At 42.1% G+C, this 18,531-nt stretch overlaps 1 protein-coding gene across 5 annotated transcripts in view; it reads right to left on the minus strand.

Moving 5' to 3' along the window:
* FMNL3 (formin like 3) overlaps positions 1 to 18,531 on the minus strand; it is a 120,722-nt gene that overhangs the window by 25,647 nt on the left and 76,544 nt on the right. For 4 of the 5 annotated variants that reach the window (XR_012083908.2, XM_072990831.2, XM_072990834.2 and 1 more), the window contains exons 6-11: positions 15,002 to 15,154; positions 12,013 to 12,121; positions 9,555 to 9,631; positions 4,416 to 4,509; positions 3,560 to 3,634; positions 2,154 to 2,264 (exon numbers count right to left, since the gene is read on the minus strand). Coding sequence is in view for 4 of the 5 variants with exons in the window: in XM_072990831.2 (XP_072846932.1) it covers positions 2,154 to 2,264; positions 3,560 to 3,634; positions 4,416 to 4,509; positions 9,555 to 9,631; positions 12,013 to 12,121; positions 15,002 to 15,154 (619 nt within the window). In the remaining variant the exon portion in view is untranslated. The remainder of the gene's footprint in view (positions 1 to 2,153; positions 2,265 to 3,559; positions 3,635 to 4,415; positions 4,510 to 9,554; positions 9,632 to 12,012; positions 12,122 to 15,001; positions 15,155 to 18,531) is intronic. The other variant, XM_072990832.2, reaches the window with a different exon arrangement.

Genomic DNA, 18,531 nt, shown 5'->3' on the forward strand with positions numbered 1-18,531 from the left:
CTAACCAGTTCTGACTCAGAACTTGCAACCAGTCTTCTATCATGCCTACTAATTTAATTAATATCCATGGGCACAATAACAGCTATAATATATAATATACAATTTCATTTCTAACAGGAATTTGTTTCAGCCTTTAAAAAATGTCCAGAGTTGCCATTATTCTTGTGTGCTCATAACTCATATTCTATACTTATTCTTTTGTTTCCATTTTTAACTCTCTATCTCCTTTTTGCAGCTGAACTCACGGGCATGAAGATGCATGAAACTCATCGCTGTAGATAGGGGACGTTTTACTCAGGGAGGGGAAATTTTCTTAACAGAAGATGAGGGAATTTTTGTGGGGTTTTTTGAAAAGAGAAATTTCACACAGAATGACTAGCGAGCATTTTGGTATCTACTTCCCAAAACTTCAATCACCTCTGATAAATAGGCTCTGCTCCATCCATATTTATGTCATATTTTTTAGCTTTCACTGTATGTATGTATGTATGTATGTATGTATGTATGTATGTATGTATGTATGTATGTATGTATGTATGTATGTATGTATGTATGTATGTATGTATGTATGTATGCATGCATGCATGCATGCATGCATGCATGCATGCACTGTATGTATGTATGTATGTATGTACGTACGTACGTATGTATAATATTTTTACTCTGCTTTTCTCCTTTAAAAAGACACATCATTTTACATCATTAAAATATAGTATTTAAAGTTAAAAACAGTAAGCATACAAATGATAGAAAGGGTCAAATACAGCACTATAACATGATAAACAAAAGTACGGTAACAACAAAAACACATTCAAAGCAGTAAGGCACAACCATCCATTTAACAATCCCACTCAGGCAGCCAGTCATCAAGGAAACACTTGCCTGAAGAGAAAGGTCTTCACCTGCTTGCAGAAGGACAGCAAAGATGGGACCAGGCTGGCCTCTTGTGGGAGGGAGTTTCAAAGTCTGGGAGTAGCAACAGAGTAGGCCCTCTCCTGCGGCCCCACCAAATGCACCTGTGAAGGTGGCAGGACTGAAAGAAAGGCCTCTCCTGACGATCTTAACACCCAAGCAGAATCGTAAAGAGAGATGTGGTCCTTGAGATAGCTTGGACTCAAGCCATTAAGGGCTTTATAAGTTCAAATCAATACCTTGAATTGAGCCTGGAAACAGACTGGCAGCCTGTGAGGCTGCTGTAACAGGGTGGTTATATGATCCCTGTGATCAGCTCCAGTCAACAATCTGGCTGCTGCATTTTGGACCTGCTGATGTTTCTGGATACTTTCCAGAGGCATCCCCAAGTGGAGTGCATTATAGTAACCTGACCAGGATGTAAGTAAGGCATGTGTCACTGTGACCAGATTAGACTTCTCTAGGAATGGGCACACCTGGCGCAAAAGGATAACATTCTGTCTTCCCAAAGGTTCCAAAGGGTATTCTAATTTTTTACAACTGCTCTTCAGCTGTTCTCTCTCTCTCTCTCTCTTTCTCTCTCTCTCTCTCTCACACACACACACACACACACAAGCTTGGCCAATCACTTCACATTGAGATTGATTGATTGAGCAATCCATGTAGCTTATAAATCATCCAATTTAGTGAAATCACTATTCAAGGTAGTTTACATAATATAAAACAACCATATATCCAAACCAAAAATAATCAAAAGAAAATACTCTCAGTATTGTTAATAAATCAACATTAGCAAAAAAAAGGGCAACCCTCAGCTGATGCCTGACATAAAACAACTCCAACTAAATCATAATACAGTAAATCATAACAAGATGAACAAAATATAATCTCAATACTGTATAACAAATAAAGGACAATAAAATAACATCAAAATAAAAAATCAAATTCATTTCTGCTAAAAGTATTAGCTTTCTTACTTATCCTTAGCAAGGGTTGTGTTGGTTGTTCTTTAGCCTAGATTGCATGTTAGCACATGAAATATATCCTAATATCCACATTGAAGTATCTTGAGCAAGGGGAGTGACCTGAGGCTTTTTGGAACGATCTCACACAGCCTTCAGCCCAAATTTGAAACCCATTTGTAAGCGATCAGTTCAAAACCTTCACAACAGCAATCTGTGTGGATGTGGCTAAATTCTACCAGCTCTTCTAGAGTAGTTTAGAAAAAGGTAACCTGTTACCTGTAAGAATTCTTCTAGACCCAGCTTGGTGAACTCGTACTGCAGGTGCACTCGGAAGTTCATGTCCTCAACTGAGTGCACCACGATGTTGATGAACTGCATACAAGCCACCTGAAAAAGAGAGAGAAACGAAGAAAGAGGAACAGATAAGATTTGTTGTTCCCCTGTGGTTTTGTTTAGGCCAGAATCCCCCCCAACCTGGTACCCTCCACACATGTTGCATCATCACCAGACAAGTCCAATAATACAAGGGCTTGCCCAGTACCGTGTTGAAACATTCAGTCTTCCCTCCTGTTATTATCAAACAAATAGACAAATGCTCACTTTGGCCTGTTGTGTGTGTGTGTGTAATTCCTGGTAGCTAGGAGAATTAAAATCCCCCTTAAAAACCTTACCTGATTTCAGGTAAGAAATGAGACTAATGTTTTTTGAGCTTCTCTGCCCCCCCCCCCCCGTTTTCTTTGTACAGTAGTGTGTGTGAGAGGGAGAGGATCTAACTTCTTCTGACTGGAGAGAACAAAAATAATCTTCCCTCATCAGAAATGGAGAACGTGATCTTCCAGATGTGGTTGTAAACTGCAGCTCCCATAATCTCTCACCTTTGGCTAGGGCTTATGGGAACTGAAACCCCAGAAACATCTCGATGATCACTCCTACTGGCACTCTTGTCCAGCTGCTTTTGCATTAGTTTACACCTGGCATCCCAACAGGTGGCTTTGGGATTCTACACTGAACACAGGATCAATAGATCTGCACAAGGTGATCCAGGGCCCTGGGAGTTTGGCCTATACTGTATAAAGAACAACAACAACATTGGTCCCTTTTTGCCTTCATTTACTGCCAAGGTGGAAAAAAAAATAGCAGAGTGCCATGTCCATCTATGCAAGTTGTGGGGGAGAAATGTTTTACATGTCATTGATGGGACAAATGCACAACCATATCCCAGTTATGTGGAGCTTCACAGGGAGCTGCTTGGAGGGTTGTTGTTTTTTTCTGTACTCACTGTAACTATATGGATTCAGACCATTGGTCTATCAAGCTTCTTATCACCTACAGTGACAGGAAGTGAACCTCTAGAGTTCTGGACAGGAGACCTTTCCAGTACTTTTTGAAGATGCTTTAGATTGAATCTGGGGCCTTATGTGTGACAAGTATGGGCTCAGCCATTAACCTGTGAACCTGTGTGGCTGTAAGTGCAGTGTGATGACTACAACATGGTCAGATTCAGCACCACAGCTAAGTTCTCCTAGTGCACAGGCATCATGTCAGGTTTAAGAGGTGTCAAATGTGCCACATCAGTCATTTTGTTTCCTCCCTGAATCACCCTGTGGGGGCTTCTATCATAAACAAAACAAAGTGCAGACCCTTGCTTTTATGTACTACAGATACCAGGACGTGCTCCTTACCATGAAGTCGATATTACTGTCTTCGTTGCGGAAATACTCCATTAGTTTCTCAAAGCGGTGTCGCTCTTTGCAAACCTGAGAACCAGAGACCATGCCAGGTTTTTAAAGAGTGCTTCAGTATTGGCATGCCAGTCAGTTACTAACTCTTCCTGGCATGCTGTCTTTACAGATATCTCCCTAAGCGTTCCTTTGCATATCTATGTTTCTGCTCTATCTCCATCTATGCTTAACTCACCCATCACCAACAGCTCTGGCCCTCCCTCCCTGCTCCCTCTCTTTTCTGAGTTGTGTACCTGCAGCCCACTTCTTCCTCTTTATTCCATCCTTTGTCAAGGAACATGTCAGAGTGGCTAGTGTCAGTAAAAAAAAGCATTGCTGATGTGCATGATAATTTGATGTAACAGATTAACAGCTCTTTTTGAAAAAGAACACAAAAGGAATGTGTGTGTGTCAAGATGCCATTTAGAAGGGGAGATGGGATGCCATTTAGAAGGGGAGAACAGGATTGACTTGGGCAGGGATCTATAGGGTGGTAACAAGAAAGATATTAAGCTCGTAGATCAAGGGAGAAAGTTCTGCCATTTAAGGCATCACAGAGAAGATCCCTAGTGTGGTAGCCACTCATCTAGCTTCAGAAGCTGGATAGTCTCCTACAAGGCACAGTGAGGGAATCAAACTCCCAGCCCTGTGCCACACAGCAACCACCCACTACTTACCCACTAACCATCCACACAGATAACCTATCTAATTAGTCTTTCTGATGTTCTTTCATGCAATTACACTGACCTCTTTCCTCCACACTTTATATATTGCATATCCCACTAAAGACAGGATGACGTGACATGACAGGCCTCACCTCCTTGAAGTTCTCAAAGGCAGCCAAAATGATTTCATGGCCACCACGCACCAAACAGACAGCCGCCAGCAGTTCCAGCACCAGGGCTTTTGTCCTAAGGGGCAGATGAGAGAGAGAGAGAGAGAGAGAGAGAGAAGTTGCAAGACAGTTATTTTCGTCCACAATGATAGGGCTGTTCAAAAATGTAGAACTAAGTTGAACTAAGTCGTTACCTGTCGTTGAATATAACTTTTCAACGCCCAATGCACAGATCCTTTATCTCTATTTGCAGTGTTCTTCTATCTTTTTAGTTATTTGTAAAGCTATATCAGTGACCTCCACCAGTGACGAGGCAGGAAAATCGCCATGGTTCAAGGGCTGCCTCATGCTCTGTTGTTGGTGTTGAGGTGGCAGAGAGATGAATGAGAGGACAAGGTTCTGGACTGCAATCTAGCAGCTTGTAGCATTCAGGTATTTTCTTTAGTTTCAAGGAGCTAAAACCCTTTTCCTTGTTGTTAATTATAAGAACAAGGAAAGTAAAACATTAATTGCAAAGAAAATATCTTCATAATGATTACTAACTACTTTTTTTAACCCTTCAAACTGTGACTGCAACGAATTACTTTTTAAAAGGTTACTTCCCACGCTGTGGGAAAATGTAAGAAGCTGTCTGTCAGGCGAAGCTGCTAGGGGAACACATCATGAAAGGCAGATATAAGGTTGTACTTGAATCTACCTCCAACACAAAATTTCACTTTTCTCTCTCCCAGGGAATGAGCTTCTCAGCTCAGTGGCCCTCTGTGACACATGAGCTTTGGCCCAAATGTCCCGCTCCCAATGCAGTGTAACACTTCCTGTGTCCAACTGAAGCCAGACATTTGAGGAGCATTCAGTGCTAGGCAAAGAGGGCTATTCCTTAGAGAACCAGGGTAGAGCGACTTCCCAGTCTATGTGGGCTGGACAATGCAACACACTAATAAGAAGCATACAGCAGAGAGCCTCGCTTCCTGGTGTCCCTCCCCGCCCACTCCTAAATAACTATCTGAAAGGCTGAATCCCAACTATGACTGCTGTACAGAAGTAAGGAAAATCTGAAATGGAGTGGAGGTTTCATTCTTGCCTACTAGTGTATAGTATTTCTGATCCATGTCAGGCAGGCCCCCTTGCATTTACTTGGAAGCAAGGCTGTGCACAGATCCCCCAGTCTGCTCTGGAGGCCAGTTCTGAGCACCCAAATAGATCTCAGTTGGTCTGGAACTATCTGTGCCTTGGATCTCAATCAGCTGGGAAGCCTCCGTTGACTTGCACTGGAAAACCAAGACGGCAATAGATTTTTTTTTGTTCTTGCACATGTTCTTGTATATGAAATATGAATGTATAAAAGATTCTAAAAAAGAGGGTGAACCTGCCAAATGTCAGACCATTGGCTTCAAGGGCTTGTGTACAAGGCACCTTTACACTCTGCTTTTAAAAAAATGAAAGAAGGCAAAACTCTAAACGGATACAGTATGTGATCCATCCTGCTTGATTTATGCTCTAGACATAAGTCAAACCAATTTGTAAACTCTCATAGCTTTGGCATGGAATTCACTTGGATCTCAACTGCACAGTAAATTATCTGAATCAGACCAAGAGTGATTTGGAACTTGTGATTTGGAACTTGTTCAAATCCAGTGTGTAGCCCTACTTGGAAGTAAAACAGAAAGCAACGTTCAGTGGCAAGTTATGTATTTAGCATAGCAGGTACTTTACTCCACTGTCATGCCCTGATTACTTGAATAGTGGCAGTCAATTGAGAAGAGGAAGTGAATCTTTCTAGTCATTCTTCCTATGGCTTGGTTACTTTACACCACCCATTTCAGTCTGTGTCAGTCTCATACACATTCAAGTCATAAATCCAAATTCCAGCACTTGTCCACTATCTGCTACAACTTCTGTAATGTCTGCAGGTTACAAACATTTATATGTATTTCCCCTAATATAAATATAGACATGTTATATTGTTTCCCTTATGTATGCATTTTTGTACACAACTTTCCCTACCCTAACAATACTTACATTTTTTGAATGCTATTTTCCCCTACATACACATCTTTATACGACTTGTGAGATTAAGGCCCTGGTCACATGAGGGAAATGTTCTGCAGTTCTTCCAATACTTTCCATACCTCTGTTGTATTGAATTGCAAACACATTATATATATATAATGTGATTGCAATCCAATACAACAGAGGTATGGAAAGTATTGGAAGAACTATATATACCGGTATGAATGTCCCAAGCACTTCTAGCAGCAGCGGTCCATTTCTTCCTATTTGAATCAATATGATCAGCTACACAGTATTGCCAGTTTATTTTATCTCTGTCCTCAATGGTCCATTTATGCCCACAGGTTTTTTTTTTAAAAAAATCATTTTATCTATATAGCAATATAGGTATAAGGGGTTTTCTGTTTTAAGAAGTGTCTTACATTGCACTGGTTAATCCTGTAAAATGCATTGCCCATAATGGACACTGGACTACCATATGTCACTGGACATCCACTGGACACTGGAACATGGAAGTCAAGCCACGCAGGTATCATCTATATAAAAATTTAGGCGTACGTTCACCCAATTATCAATTTACAGGGCTATGAATACAAAAAAGGGCACACTGTCAGCAGCAAGGGGGGTCAACTCCACCCACACATATGAACACGCAGGCAGTTAGGAAGGGACGACTGCAAAATATGTTTTCTTTCTGCATGGCCAATAATGATGACCACCCTCGGCTCAATGTATCATTAATACAGATTTTTTTAAAAAAATCCCAGCTGTAATGTACTTTTAGCAATATATCGATGTACCAGACTGGATGGGGAGAAAATATGCAAGCCTCAGAAATGGTGGCGACTTTACAGTGTTCACCTCAGAAAAGAAGCAGGGCTGGTGGAGCACGCAAGCAAACCGGGTAAGGAATTGTACCGGTGTACAACAGAAGTACAAAATAACACAAGCTTCTCAGGGGATGGAAAACAAACTGCAGTTACACTATAGGCAGGGAAAAGGTCTCAGTCTTGACTGTGCACCACGTGACCAGAAAAAACAATGATATAACTGGTTGATATCTAGGGAAAATTTCCCTGATGTGACCAGGGCTTTAGAAGTGAACTGCAAAATTCAAGTGAACAAATAAAGGAGCCTAGTGGTGCGATGGTTCAACTGGAGTACTGTAGTGAAGACTCTGCTCTTGACCTTAGTTTAATCCCAATGGGCTGAAGGTTGATTGATTGAAACTTCCATCCTTCTGAAGTCTGTAAACTGAGTACCCAGCTTGCTGGTTGTGGGGGGCAATGTGTGTCCTGAATAATAATTGTAAACCCCCCCCCAAGACACCTTTAAGCACTTTGGAATGGTATATAAACAGCACATCATGGTGAACATTTGTCTTTTTGGGGGGATATTATTTCCAGAATTCCCACCAACATAGCCAAGAAAGGATCTGAGTGCATAGCAAGTCAGGAACGAAGTACCTAGAGACATTTTTTGGTGCTAGAATGAATCATTAGCCCAGTGTTATATAAGATATACATCCATATGCAGAATTAAAGTACCACCTATACTGTGCCACAGGTCTGCTTTCCATTAGACCTGGTCCTCTGTGCAATTAGTTTATATAATCTGGGCAAGAACCAGGTTTCCATCCTGCATCTGCAGACCAGGACATAGGCCTGCCTTCATGCCACATGGAAGACCCATGATGACTAAACAGACCTTACATGTACAGAGACACCACATCTCTGATACCAGAGACTGAAAAGGAACAGCCCAGGGAGGACACGGTTTTCTAGCTCTGCCTATGAGTATTTCTCAGATGCCCCTGGCTAGCTGGCTGCTGCTGCGGAGTATGGAAGGCAAGGTCAAATGGGCCCCCTTGCCTGGTCTCACAAGGCAGCCTTCCCATTGCTAACGTGAGACCAGGTTTTCAAACACAAGATTTGTATTGTGATCACAGGGCAGTATTAGGGTCCAAAGACAGCTGTGCAAAAATGAGGACCCATTTCCTGGGCTATTAAAAAGAAAATTACATTTTTGGCTAACTTTAGAAACAATATTTTGCAGAAGAAAGCAAAAGACCCCAGGGACACCCATCTGCTTGTTCTGTTTACTTTCTCTCTCTCTTTTGTTCCCTCTCCTCACATATATATACACAGTCACCTTCAATGTGCCAGCATCAGCACCCAATGGCAGGATAGGTGAAAAGCCAGCACATGACGTACAACATTTAACTTTGCAATGAAAGGTTTGGAAGTAACCAAGGATCAGTGCATTTTATATCATCCACACAGCCCAGGCAATAGGTCCTCACACAGTGACTCCATCTAGGCCAAACAATATGAGGAAACAAGAGGAAGTGGTCCAAAGGCACATCTGTTCTACAAATTAAAACCAGCTTGAAATCAGCTTCACCAGTTGGAGACGAGCCATAATTTTGCTTTGTTTTTCAGAGTTGAAAGAAGTTGGGAAGAGGGATTGCTGTGAATGAAGTGTGAAATCATCCCACTTTCACTTCTGCTAAACAGGTGTAAAGTGTTCTTCAAATGTTTCAAAAACCTGTCAAACCTGTTCAACCAGAGGCTGTGGTGAGAGAAAAGGAATGTGCCTGTACACCAGGGGATGTGACGCTTCTCCCAAATAGTTTCAAAAATAAAAAGCAAAACAGAACTGCTGTTTTCCTGCACATGCCTCTTTTATAATCAGACAGGCATTTTTGAAGACTGTAGTTCTAGAAAGCTGTTGAGAAACTTTTTAGAAGAAATTCCTAGGCATGTCACAAAACTAAAATTCCCATGGTTTTTTTCAATACCAGAAGCAGAATAATAGTCTTAAGAGTCTTAACACTTGTTCAGATTTTGCTCGACCTATATCAGTAGTATCTCAACCACCATGCAGAAGAAGCTCCATCCATCCATTGGTTGTATTCTTGGTGCTCCTCTCTTGCCAGAAGTTGGAAATCATCACGGCTTTTCAGACTAAACAACATGGCTTTGTTGCTTCCAACTCAGCCTCCAAGGCTCATCAGCCAAAAATTTATTTTCCTCTCTGACTTCCATCCCCCTTTTATCCACCTAAAGAGATCACGAAAGCCACATTTCCATGGGAGCAAATCTGACTTACCTGGGGTTCTTATTGTTCAAGCTCAGGGCAATCTCATTGACAGCATGAGGATGTGACATCACCAGATTGAATCCATACTGAAACGGAGAAGAAGAAAATCCACAACAAGGGTGAAAGTGAAAAAGAAGCCATGAAACCTCTCATCCCACTGATTTAGCAGCTCAGGGAAGGGTCATTGATAACAATTGCGCAGCACACCGAGGAAGCTGGCATTTTGTTTAAATAAAACCACTTATTAAGCAAATCTCACAAACAACTCAGGATATTTATGCATAAACAAAAGAAAGGCTACGTAAACTGTAATACAAAAGTACAGTGGAAATTAGGATCACGGGAGCAAGCAAGAACTATCATTACAAACACGGCAGAGACACATGAGTCTAAATAACAAACCATATTGTTGGTATTGCTGCAGGAGATTGAAAGAGCTACTTCCCAGGAAAACACTTTTAAATTCTATGCAATAATGTCTTATCATCTATAATTAAGCATGGTGACTATATTGATGAAAACGTACCCATTTTGCCTTTTCTGTGTCACCTTACAAGGCTTCCACAACCCCCCCCAAAAAAAAAACCAGGTAAAAGAACAGAGCATGTTTATAATAATAATAATAATAATAATAATAATAATAATAATAATAATAATAATAATAATAATAATAATAATAATAATAATAATAATAATAATAATAATAATAATAATAATAATAATAGATGAGGAGGAGGAGGAGGAGGAGGAGGAGGAGGAGGAGGAGGATCCCAGGACTGGAGAGCTAGAAGGGACCCTATGGATCACTGGTTCTTAACCTTTGTCACTCAGATGTTTTTGGACTGCAACTCCCAGAAGCCTTCACCATCAGCTCTGCTGCCTGAGGTTTCTGGGAGTTGCAGTTCAAAAACACCTGAGTAACAAAGGTTAAGAACCAATGCTATGAATCACTGAGTCCAGCTCCTGTCCAGGAGGCACCGTGTGTGTATGTGTGTGTGTGTGGGGGGGAAATCAAACTCCCAACCTCTGGCTCCTGCAGCCAGAGACCTAACCCACTGAGCTATCCAGCTTTGAAAATAGAAGTTTTAAAAAGGAATAGCAAGGTCTGCTAAAGGCTCTTAGGCTGGATTTAAGTGACACGTGGTTATCGCTACTCTGTTCAAGTCTTTATTGCTTGGCTCACAAATAGTCACACTGCAGAAAATTGCACTGGTTCTGAGTGGGTGGCTTTTGATACTCGCAGGCTTCCAAAGTACTGCAGAGTCAGACCCAGGCCATTGGCCAACCAAGCTGGAAGACATATTAGACTGTGCCTGGAATCTGGTCACTTAGGGTAGTTAGTCATATTTACAGCAGAATCAATGGCACTTACAGAAGAATGGACTCGCCAAATCCCCACTGATTCAATGGGCCGTTACTAGTGTCACTTACCACACTAAGCAACAGGATTTCAGCCAGTGGCTGCCGGCAGTACTTTTAGATTTTACTTTGTCATTGTTTCAGATTATGCAACAGAGTCCAGGTGAAATATCACTCATCCCACCCCGCCACACCATCTACAATCAATGACACGTGGAGTAGGAAGCATCTCTAGAGTCTTTTAAGGTGAGATTGACATTTGGGGGTTATGGGAAAGCAAAACTCACTCATGCTGCTGCTGGAGCTGCCACTATCCTCCCCACAAGCAATGCTAGGCCATCACACACCATAGCCTTCAGGCTGGGGGATGGGAGAGCACAACCCCAAGATCTCTTCTCCCCAAACACTATCCAAAATTGCCAGGTGCCCAGTCTTCCCTTCCACTGATTCTCCCTTGCCCCCAAAAATGAAACCCAAAGTACAGAGACCTCTTCATTCAACGTTGTTCTACAAAAGTGTGCTTGCATGCTCTCCCTCTCCCTCCCTCTTTACCCCATATACCCCTGTCCATCTTGGTTTTAAATTATTCCCTCAAATAAGGCCAGGCTCTTCAGAGACATCTGACTTAAGGAACCTTGATAGGGTTTTTGAGGCTTGTGAGATGTTCAAGGAGTGGCTTACCATGGCTGCCACTACTCCCAAGTAAGTTTCCATAGCTGAGGGTGGATTTGAACCCAGGATTCTTGAGTCCTCGTCCAACATTCTGTTCCCTATCCTGCAGCAGCTCTTTGGGTCAGGCTACCAACCTAACTAAGCAATGGAGCTTGAAAAAGTCCCACTTGTAGCCAAGCTTGCTGAGATTTCTGGCCGCTGTCGTCCAGAAAAGGAACCTCTCCATGGTCCATTAGGACAGAATGAGTTTTCTCACTCTTGAAATGTTTGCTTTTGAGCAGAGTTTAGAAATGTTCCTTTCTTGGACATCCAGATTCTGAGAGCTGTAATTTTTAAAAGTACATTTTCCAAGTTCTGGTTTTGACCTACAGCCACCTGGCGCACCCCACAGATTAGGCAGAGGCAGTTCATTCATCAGTGTGTACATATGCCTGACCTGGTAGTTCATGATGGCCCGCAAGCACAGGATGCACACGTGGACATCATCCTTCTGGCTCACCAGCCGCGAGTTTTTCAGGGCTTTTCTGCTGGGAAGGGTGGTGTATCTAGCCGAAAAAGAGAGAGAGAGCCCGACATTCAGCAAGAGGCAGCCAAAGCGTCAAAAGAATGTTGTCCCTTGCCAACGATGAGGTCACAGCCACGGCTAAGAGCAGGAAAGGAGGGCTGTAATTCAAACCACCAACTTCTGTCAGAAGATTTGCCTCAGATGTGAGCTGCTCCTTGGCAAAATGCTGACAAATGCTTACTCTTCGTCATTTGGGTCCCAAGGGTACTGCCAGGCAGAGAATTCTTACTACAACCCATGAAAATACTGGTGTGAAATTTCCTCCTTTATGAACATTTTTGTTTGTTTGTTTTCATTTTTTTTTGGTAAGCAAAAAGATGGAGGCAGTGAAGGGAAAGCGCAAGAAGGTTACAAATGGACTGATGTCTTCTGAATTTCCCATAAAATCCAGAGAAAAAGAGAGGGCAGTTGCAGATTCAAAACCTCATTTGGAAGCATCCTTAACTTCATGCAGGGCACTCGGAGCATTTTAAAAAAAAATTTCCAGGAGCTATAGTTCTTGTCTGGATTTTAGCTGACCAATGATATATACATACACACCAGACATGCTGCTTCAACCTGAAGACAAAGCAATTTCAGTTTTAATCCTCGGACATTAGAGAAAACAAAAGCAAAACTTTTTTTAATTTTTATTTTTTGGAGGAAAAGAGATCTTGATAAGTGGAAACTCATCCAAACTATGGCATTATTTCAAATGAGGAACAAAACGTTTGTTATAAAAAAATTTTTTGAACATTTCTGAGGTTTGTGAGAGAACCCAAAAGATGAAAGGCTAAAAGATCAACTCCCAGAGAGAATGCACAAAAATATCAATGGTCCAGTTGACTTCACAGATCTATTTCACTGTCAATCAAAATAAAATTATTAACTACCCTTTGAGCCAGTTTTACTCGACCCAGCAAAATCCAAGGTGTGTTAGACCACATACTACATCACCCCTAGTCATGACCATGATGGCTGGGGATAATGGAAGTGATAATCCAATACATGGGATCAGGGAAAGCTATTTTTGGTAAAAGGAGTACAGACTCATAGAGATCACACCTTTTTAAAATAATGTTGCTGCATACTTGACCATCAACTACCCTCCAGTGCCACTACCTCAGAGATAGGACACATTATTTGATGGGGGCTACTACAAAGAATATTCCACCCAGCATAGCCATTTCCCCCACCTTTGAGCTACCGTCATCTAACATGGAGATTCAGTGTGTGCTAACAATTCTTGACCTCATGTGTTTCCAATGTAACTGAGTAGTCATGGAAAGGAAAGAAGGAAATCCACACTGACAAGGGGTACAATTTAACCATCCTTTTTATTGCCTAGAGCCCCACTTTCTCTTGTTTTAACTGCAGACAATTATTCCTCAAATAATAGAAAACTGCATGAAAGTAGCATGGTTTTAGCAAACTGATTTTCCTGTTTCTGGTCATTCAAAGGTTGCAGGTTTTTAGAAAAGCCTGCTAAACCTTTCTGAGAAGAAACAATAACAGGATGAATGTATATACCATGAGTAGTAATTCCTCTTTCAAACCTCCCTTGTCTACAGAGGAATGTAGCTATCTCAAAGCAGGAAGGAATAAATTACTAGTTCCCCAGACTCACCAAGTAAGCTGCACAAGCTGGGATGAACATTGATCCTTCCAACAGCTCTGTCAGCATGGATGGCTTGTGGTCAAAGCAAGCAGGGGCAAAGCCTCCCAGACCATTTCAGAGTCTTAAAGACCTTGAACTTCAAACTGTCAGGTCTCACGTTACTAGAACCCAGGTATCCAGCAGTGGGACCCATGCTCCTTTCACCTCTGAACCACTGCTGGTCTTCTTGTTGCTGCACCACAACCCCACAAAGTGTAGTGCTAGAGCTACCCAATGAGCAGAGAGTCAGGTGATACAAGGAGCCAATGGAGTTCTGTTTGATTCCCATTAAAGGTGCTCACTCTGGCTGTCTCTTCAGTCCAAGCAGTTGGTTATTCAAGCACCAGCTGAACTGTTCTTGGGCCAACCATCCCTATTTGCTCCCCAGGACTTGGAAACATCTTTTTTTCCCAACAACAACAACTCCTAGGGAACACACACACACACCCCAAATTTGGGATAGCTTGCAGCCATGCTAGTTGCAGGATTCCAGAGATATAGCCCAAAAAGGTGACTCACTGAATTCTGATGACCACCTCCAGGACACCAGCTAGGGCTGTAGCTCAGGTGCAGCAACTGGGGCTCTGCCTCAGGGCACCAAAATTGAGAGCACTCTGAAATCTAGAGAAGAATCCACTGGGGACTGCTTTTTTAAAAGGATAAATGTTCTCTTTCTTTTGGGAGGACACTACATTCCACTCTTCCTTTTTTTTTCTGGGCGATCAAGCTCCAGGTTCAGCCCTTGCTTCATGGGTAGGAGACGGTGTAGTTTGTCTTGGGTGCGAAAAATTGCTAGTTAGGGCTCTGCTACTAGTCATAAGGCAGGCACAATGTCCCTTCTCTGTACTCCCATACCCACATCTTGCCAGGCCCACAGGCCACAACTCCAGGCCGGCAGTCCACAGGTGTGGCCGCACAGTGCCCTGTGGAGAGATACTTACCTAGCTGACAAGGACAGAGAAAGAGAGGGAAGAGGAGGCCCAGCAAAGACAGGCAAATAGAGCACGGGGAAAGACAAGGCCCCTACAGCAGAGAGGAGCCACGGCCAGCGGCCGCCAGAGAAGCATCAATGGAAGTAGATGAGAGTGGGAAGAAGAGATCAGCCCACGGCATCCCCTGGAGGGCAGAAAGCAGGAAAGGTGGTGGGAGAGGATTATTATTACAATGAAAGGCACAGCTAAAAAAGGGTTGATGCCAGAGCACTGGCGAGGCAGAGGTACATACCGGAGAGCAGACTGACGCGCAGAGCGAGCAAGGCTGTTGGCGTAGGGAGCAGACAGGGTGCTGGGGTGCTGCAGATCCTCTATGGACCTGCTCCAAGATTTCAACTTCTCTAGCGCTCCATCCTCGCCACTTTCCAGACCCTCAAAATCAAACCTAAAGGGCAGACACACCACACACACAGAGAGAGAAGCTTTAGAGCAGAAAGCTGTACAGAGGGGATCGGGCTCCAATTCATGGGGCTGATGGCGGGAACAAGGGGGGGCAGGGGGAGCTCCGGCAAGCTGAAAGCCAGCAGCAGGGCACACACGACAAAGGGCTCGCTCAGCGATTCCATTTCAACCTTCCCCATGTAAGCAGGGTCTGGGTATAAGGCAATTCAGGGACAAAGTAGCACCGTGCATCTCTGGGGTTAGAACGAACCGCCAGTAGTGTTGGCATCATGCCACAGGCTAGCTCTTCATTAGACATGATTCTGTGTATCAGCCACCTGTGCCATTTGGTGCGCAGCTAGAGTGTCTTTCTACGCATGGCACATCTGCATTAAGCTATATCCACAGACCAGATGATATATCCTCAAATATATCCTGGAAGCCATATGATGCCACATACTTTGAAACTGCAGTTTGTGAGAAGTGCCTGAATGGGGCTGCGGCCAAAGTGGAGCGCTCGCAAGTCGTTCTGAGGCTGCTGTTTGCATCTGTGGACAGTTTTGAAGCAATGCCCAGTCTATTTAAAAGTCCATTTTAAAGTGTTGATCTCATCTTTCAATCTCTAATCAACTCAGAACCCAAGTACTATAAGGTCTGCCTCATCTCACATGGGTCTACGCCAGGCTGTTGGGATCTTCTTTGGAGGCTCTTCACAGAGCCAAAGAAGAGCCAAAAGGGAAACACACCAAGTGCCAGTAAACAAGCAGAGTGAAACAGTTCCCAGAAGTTCCAAAACTAATCAAGACTCAGAATGTTATGAAAATGCAAATTCTGTCTTCAGGAGCAACTGGCCCTCTGCAAGGGTGGATTTGGCTCCCGATTACTGAATCGGAAAGAAGAGTGAATGCATTCACTCTGGCATGTGGTCAATTGCCCTGTAGGAAGGAACTTTTATTTCTACAATATGTTGCACTTAGGATTCCCCCACATTCAACAATATGTCCTGCAGAAACATGGCAAACAGCATTTTTAATAGTGATGCCCTGAAGTCACTGTCACTGTAAATGTCTGTAAAATTCTACTCAGAAGTAACTCCTCCTGAGTTCTGTGGGACATAATCTGCTCCTGATCCATCAGAATCAGCCAATGTAGAATAGTCAAAACTGAGACATCAGACTGATATACATGGACTGTCGTCCAGAATTAACAGTTGCATCAGTAGAAGAAAATTAGTGGTTCCACCAGTGACAGGGGCAGAAAAATTCTTTAGGGACAGCTAATGGTCAGCAGCAGTAATGGAAGCAGAGCTGCCATAAGCTCTTTCACAGACAACAGTGGGAATAATCAAGTTCTCTCTTGTTGGTACTGTTCAGAACAAAGCAAAGTGAGTTGTAGTTGTTAGTACTGGTCAGAACAAAGTATTGTTGTTAGTACTGGTCAGAACAAAGCAACAATAAACTACAAAAACCCTATGATAAAACAATCCAAAATGAAACAAGTGATAGTGCTGGAAGATGAGATTCTTTGGAAAAGGATAAATGTGAGTAATCCTGTTGCTAACGAAGCAACTGGGCTAAAGCTAAAAGAATGTCTACTTGCTGATATGCACAGTGGCAAATGGAAAGTCAAATGCTGTATGACACAAGTAACTGCAACAAGAAATGTCAAAAGTATGAATCAAAGTACACTTAAAATAAGAAATGGAATATTTAAATGTTCTAACACCTGCAGTGAGTAAACTAAAGTGGACTAAAATAACATTTTCAGTCAGATAATTACAATGCATTTTACTCTGAAAACAGCAAACTTATGAGAAACAATGTGACCATAATAGTGAGGTGAAATGTAGCACAAACACTTAGGGTTGATAATAAAAGGTTTGATAGAATAGTATCAAGCAAGCTTCAGGGAAAGTGTATCAATCCATATACCACCCAAGTCTTAGTCCAATTCCAGATGCTGCAGAAGAAGAAACTGAAAGGATTTATGGAAGTATCTGAGTGGAAACTCATCACACAACAAAGCAAAATGAGCTGATAATAATGGGTGACTAGAATGCAAAAACAGGAAATAAAACAGAAACAAATGTTCGTAAATTTTTCCTAGGAATAAAAAATGAAGCAGATGAGTGACACTTAGAATTTTGCAAATTCCCTCAGCACCACCTTCTGAGTTCTCTCCTCAAGGAGAAAAGCAAGGTACTGTATAAATATTTTAAATAAATGAGTAAATAAATACATTTGATTGTCCTGATGCATAATTTGTACTCCAGACAAGTGACCATTTAAAATAGAATGGTTTCCCACTGGCACATGGTTTGAAACAGCTACAGATGACAGTGAAAGAGCATGAAAAAGCAGGATTACAGATGAACATTAAGAAGACAGAAATAACAACTGCAGTATCTATCAATCAAAACAAAAACTGCAGCCAAGAAATCAGATGATGACTGAGAAGACATAGAAAGGAAGCTATGTAGGAACTAGAAAAGATCCTTAAGTGTAAGGATATGTCACTGGAAATGAAAGCTGAAGTCATCAGTGCTAATTATAATATAAAAGCCAGAAATGGAAAAAAAAGCTGACAGGAAAAAAATAGATTAATTCAAGATGTGATGTTGGAGGAGAGCTTTATAGACACTGTGGGTCTCCTGCAAGAGAAGTAAGTAGATTCTAGATCACATCAGACATAAACTCTCACAAAAATCACAATGGCTAAACTGAGGCTATGATATCTTTGACATATCTTGAAAAGACCAGATTCTCCAGACAGGAGAGTAATGCTGGAAAATGTGGAAGAAAATAGGAGACAGGGAAGACCCAACATGAGATGGATTTACTCAATAAAGGCAGCCAGAGCCTTGAATGTGTAACAGTTGAGTAGGACCGTTCTTGACCACACCTTCTGGAAGTCATTAATTCTAAGGGGCACCATAAGTTGGAAGGGACTTGATGGCACATACGATTGAGACTACAATTGTGTCGGCCATCAAGTCACTTCCAACTTACGGTGCCAAACTTAATTTCTTTCTTCCAAGCTCTATCGGTGCCAAACTTAATTTCTTTCTTCCAAGCTCTATCGGTGCCAAACTTAATTTCTTTCAGAACTAGGCAAAGAACCTTTAATTCATTCATGTCATTTGTTTCTTATAGTTGTTTTGCTGTTGTGCGTGCAATTTTATTATAGTTTAGGTTGCGGTCTCACTTTATTCTATCTATGTTTGTCTATTTTGTTATGAGCCACTCCAAAAGGCTTGCTTTCTAACAGAAGATTCTAAACTACAAATAAAATAAAATGTAAAAAAAAAAAACAAAAAACTGCCTAGACAGGATAGGGTTCACCAGGCTAAGGAAGCAGCCTCTAGGAAGTTCAACATTTCCA

The sequence above is a fragment of the Pogona vitticeps genome, chromosome 2 (assembly GCF_051106095.1).
Source record: "Pogona vitticeps strain Pit_001003342236 chromosome 2, PviZW2.1, whole genome shotgun sequence".
Lineage (NCBI taxonomy): Eukaryota > Metazoa > Chordata > Lepidosauria > Squamata > Agamidae > Pogona > Pogona vitticeps.